The sequence below is a fragment of the Oryzias melastigma genome, unplaced genomic scaffold, assembly GCF_002922805.2.
Source record: "Oryzias melastigma strain HK-1 unplaced genomic scaffold, ASM292280v2 sc00160, whole genome shotgun sequence".
Lineage (NCBI taxonomy): Eukaryota > Metazoa > Chordata > Actinopteri > Beloniformes > Adrianichthyidae > Oryzias > Oryzias melastigma.
Genome location: NW_023416878.1, coordinates 471,019 through 475,916, shown reverse-complemented (window position 1 = coordinate 475,916; position 4,898 = coordinate 471,019). Strand labels below are relative to the sequence as shown.

General features: G+C 43.7%; 1 protein-coding gene across 1 annotated transcript; it reads right to left on the bottom strand.

Moving 5' to 3' along the window:
- Positions 1–2,668: 2,668 nt before the first annotated feature.
- Positions 2,669–4,898, bottom strand: LOC112138387. The gene is made up of 6 exons (XM_024260948.2): positions 4,827–4,898; positions 3,924–4,721; positions 3,618–3,826; positions 3,091–3,412; positions 2,798–2,931; positions 2,669–2,711 (listed from the first exon to the last, which is right to left on the bottom strand). The coding sequence occupies exons 2-6, from the start codon at positions 3,978–3,980 to the stop codon at positions 2,669–2,671; spliced, it is 765 nt and encodes a 254-aa protein (XP_024116716.1). The 5' UTR covers positions 3,981–4,721; positions 4,827–4,898.

Here is a 4,898-nt window from a genome sequence, read left to right as displayed (position 1 = left end):
AAAGTTTTCTTTGATGTTTGTGATGATTTTTTTGAACCCTTCCTCAGACATCTTCGAAGATTTCTAGTATGTTTGGGATGATTCCTTTGAATCCTCTCTTCAACGTTTTCAAAGTTTTCTTTGATGTTTGTGATGGATTTTCCGAACCCTCCCTCAGACGTTTTTCGAAGTTTTCTAGTATGTTTGTAATGATTCCTTTGAATCCTCTCTTCAACGTTTTCAAAGTTTTCTTTGATGTTTGGGATGATTTTTTTGAACCCTTCCTTTGACTTTTTTGAAGTCCTCTTTGATGTTTGTGATGATTTACTTCGAACCCTTCCTCAGACATTTTCGAAGTTCTCTTTGATGTTTGTAATGAAATGTTGAAGCCTCCCTCAGCCTTTTTTTGAGTTTTTTAGTATGTTTGTGATGATTCCTTTGAATCCTCTCTTCGAAGTTTTCAAAGTTTTCTTTGATGTTTGTGATGATTTTTTTGAACCCTTCCTCAGACGTTTTCGAAGTCCTCTTTGATGTTTCTGATGAATTTTCCGAACCCTCCCTCAGACGTTTTTCGAAGATTTCTAGTATGTTTTGTGATGATTCCTTTGAATCCTCTCATCGACGTTTTCAAAGTTTTCTTTGATGTTTGTGATGATTTTTTTGAACCCTCCCTCAGACATTTTCGAAGTTCTCTTTGATGTTTGTAATGAAACGTTGAACCCTCCCTCAGACGTTTTTCGACGTTTTTTAGTATGTTTGTGATGATTCCTTTGAATCCTCTCATCGACGTTTTCAAAGTTTTCTTTGATGTTTGGGATGATTTTTTGAACCCTTCCTCAGACATTTTCGAAGTCCTCTTTGATGTTTCTGATGATATTTCCGAACCCTCCCTCAGAGGTTTTCGAAGTTCTCTTTGATGTTTGTAATGAAATGTTGAAGCCTCCCTCAGACGTTTTTCGAAGATTTCTAGTATGTTTGGGATGATTCCTTTGAATCCTCTCTTCGACGTTTTCAAAGTTTTCTTTGATGTTTGTGATGATTTACTTCGAACCCTTCCTAAGACGTTTTCGAAGTCCTCTTTGATGTTTCTGATGAATTTTCCGAACCCTCCCTCAGACGTTTTTCGAAGATTTCTAGTACGTTTAGGATGATTCCTTTGAATCCTCTCATCGACGTTTTCAAAGTTTTCTNTGATTTACTTCGAACCCTTCCTCAGACGTTTTCGAAGTTCTCTTTGTTTCTGATGAATTTTCCGAACCCTCCCTCAGACGTTTTTCGAAGTTTTCGAGTATGTTTGTGATGATTCCTTTGAATCCTCTCTTCGACGTTTTCAAAGTTTTCTTTGATGTTTGGGATGATTTACTTCGAACCCTTCCTCAGACATTTTCGAAGTTCTCTTTGATGTTTGTAATGAAATGTTGAACCCTCCCTCAGACGTCTTTCGAAGTTTTCTAGTATGTTTGTGATGATTCCTTTGAATCCTTTCTTCGACGTTTTCAAAGTCTTCTTTGATGTTTGTGAAAATTTTTTTGAACCCTTCCTCAGACGTTTTCGAAGTTCTCGTTGATGTTTCTGATGAATTTTCCGAACCCTCCCTCAGACGGCACCTGCCAAACAGCGTGTAGCCCCATTTCGACTCATACTTCTTTACAAATTTTACTGCAGACTTGTCATGTTCATGGAGTTGACCAGCAGCAGTCTGTATCCTGTGGCGAAGTTCAGCCGGGATGGTGTGGCGGTCACTGTCGTCGACCAACAGCAAGAAGACCATCGAGAGGTTTTCAACTTCCTCAAATCCTGGAAGATGAAGCTTCCTGCAACCCATATGGACATCCTGCTGTGCTGGACTCACTTCCTCCACGACCTGCTCGTCTGAAGTGAGCACTGTGTGTTTGGGGTGGACAAAGTCGATGGGGTCCTCGCTGGCATCGTCCTCAAGGCTGATACCCTCATCGCAGTCTTCAGCAGAATTACTGTCCAAAGACCCGTCTTGTTGTTCTTCCTCCTCTTCACGAGACTGCTCTTCCTCAACTGCAAAAATTCACAGTTCTTCAGCTTTTTTGCAATAGTTTGGTGAGCTTGTTAAGTAAAGTCTTTATACCTTGGTTGATGTAGTATTCTCGGGGGGGGCGAAGTTGGTGGACTGGCACAGTGCATACTCAACACCCAGGAGTTCCTCCTCATCAGGACCGGTGTACGACTGAGGGAGTATGGCTTGAACAAGTGTTCCCTCCCAAACAGAAGCTCTGACTGCTGGTTGAGCAGCTGTATACGTCTTGGATCCACGCAGGAAGGCTGGCGCTCTTTCCCAGCAACTCGCAGAGACTCCATCCGACTGTTCCACTGGACCGCAAAAGATATGAGGTATACCTGTAATGAAGGAAATGGAGACAACCAAACCACGAGAAAAACGAGAAAGAACCCTTAAGCTGTATTAGACTGTTAAATGATACATTTGCTTCAGAGGAGCAAATCTGCCAATTTTGGATAAAAATTGTCCTGTAGCTAAATTTTTTTTCTTACATTGTTTACTTTGTGAAGATGTAGGACAAATAAGTATTACACACCTGAAATGGCATGATGCCACACCTCTGGGAGGAAACTTCTCGAGGAAGATGAGCATGCAGCCCTTCCAAAGCGTTGGTCCCTCGTCGACACTTGTACCTGTTAGGCTCAACGCCATTCAGGGTCACGACCTTGGTGCTGATGTACAACGGTATGCCAGGTGGGTCCTGCAAGATTGCAAACAAAAATCAAAATTTTTTTCCTAAATGTTATTCATATTTTTGAGAGCTATTTTTTTAAATAAACGTCTCACCTCAGATGTTTGCTTGCAGTTGCCCAGTGACTGTTGACAGCGGCGTCATCCTTAAACAAAGGGATCCCATCAATGTCCATCCCAGCTGGTCCCTTGAAGTGCTCCAAGATGAACTCCACAGCAACAGCGCTGTTCTGAAACACACAGAGAAGCATAAAACACACAGATAATAAGAAATAGTTCTCATAAAAAGTCAACAAATCTGAAGATGAAGTTGTTATGTAACATAAATGTGTGAGTGGAATTACAGTAAGAGGGCTAACATTCAGAAGAATATTGAGTGTTTGACTTACCTCAACACCCCTGGTCACACGGTGAACGTAGCTCTTGATCTGGTTTGGCTTCAAAAAGGAAATCATCTCCTCATCGCTGTACTTGGAGTACATTTCTTTGTTGCCATTCCGAACAGCAGAGATCAGCAGTCGCATATCTGCCTGGTTGTAGGCCAGCAGGGCTCCAGCCATGGCGCTCATGAAGGCTCCATACTTGGCGTGAGTCTGCCTGATCACCACAGCATCCCAACGGTGCAGCCAGTGACGAATGTCAAGCCGGATCACCATGCCCTCTTCAATCCAGTCAGCAAACAAGGATTCCAGCATGGACGTGCCTCCGTCACTAAAACCAGATGACATTTATACTCTGTTTATTTTCTTAAATATCATTGGTGACTTCTGGATTTTTTTATGCCTTGATTTTTACTTACTTAACTTGAAGGATGTTATGTTTAAAATGTCTAAACAAGCATGCTTAGGAGGAAATCAAAGCCGCATGACATGTGACATAGTAGGTAGTTCCAGAAGCGTTCGGCATTGCAACTTACCAACAGCAGTGGCTGTCTGCGTAGAGGATTTTTGGAGCAGGTGCCTGGGCGCGCTTGAACCTGGCAGTCAGTCCGCGGGCCATTCTCTTGTAGCAGTCTTCAGAGTCTGACGTCATCACAACGGTGGTCACAAATTGACCCCAGTCGTTCAAGACACTCGTGAGGAACTGCATTGTTGCTTGGCCGTCACCGTAGATCTTTCTCAGTATCTGCAACACATACAAAACAGAAGACAAAACTGTGATTACTACAGAGTACTTACACAATTCTCTGAATGCCTTTGTGTTCTAAATATCTCATAAATACCTGCTTTGTGGCGTCGATGCACAGGATTTCTCCCGTCACGCATGTGCCACTCATCATGTCCCTGCTGGATGAGCCGCTGCACTTTGCTCATGCTGACTGAGTTAATGCGATCATGGAGCAAGGTTACTGGGCTTCTATCGATGGAGCGCTTTCCACACAGTATGGCTGGAAACATGTGCTGTACTGCTGGAGCCAAATTCATTAGAATCCATGGGCTTGATGCGAGCCAGGTGTACTGCTGCTGGGGGTCCTGATCTCTGCTCACGTCACCTGCTTTTTCCCCGGCATTTCTTACCCTTTCACAGTACGTGCACAGCAGTCTCTCTGACAGGAGAGTGTAAAAGGACTTGAGGCCACAAACCTGTCGTGCAGAAGACGAGTAACCTTTCCTGATAAGAAAGGTGTTTGGAGGGCGGGGCAGTTGGTGTTTGGGCACCAGATTTTTGCATGCAGAATGCCAACAGGTCGCCAAAAGAAGACAGGTGCAGTGAAAAAGGAAAACATATTTGGAATTGAGCCACCCAAATAGGTCGGAACAGGAGGAGGGTTGAATTCCATCTTGTCCTTCAGCAGTTTCCGCTTGACGATTTCTCCACTTTTGGTTTTATGTGCTGCGGCTGCTTTATACAATCCATAATCCTCATTTTCCTTCAGCCACCGGACGTCTTGTGGTGGAATGCCCTGGTAGTTCGCTGACGACGGCTGCTCCCAAGTTTTCTGCCAGCCTTCAAGGATGACAGCAGCCTCAGTCGGGCATTGAAAGCTTGACGCTTCCTCCTCCTTCTCCTGCTTGCCTGCCTGAAACAAAAACGCTCAGTGACTCAATGCACATCTAAAGAGGCTGTTGTTTTTTTCATTTGCATTAATGCCACGTCGTTTACTTGGAAATGAAAAAGCTCCTACCTCTGAAAGATGTGCAGCTTTCTCCTCTGCATCACAGGAAACAATCCTTCCGACAGTGGTCAAATGGGTGGA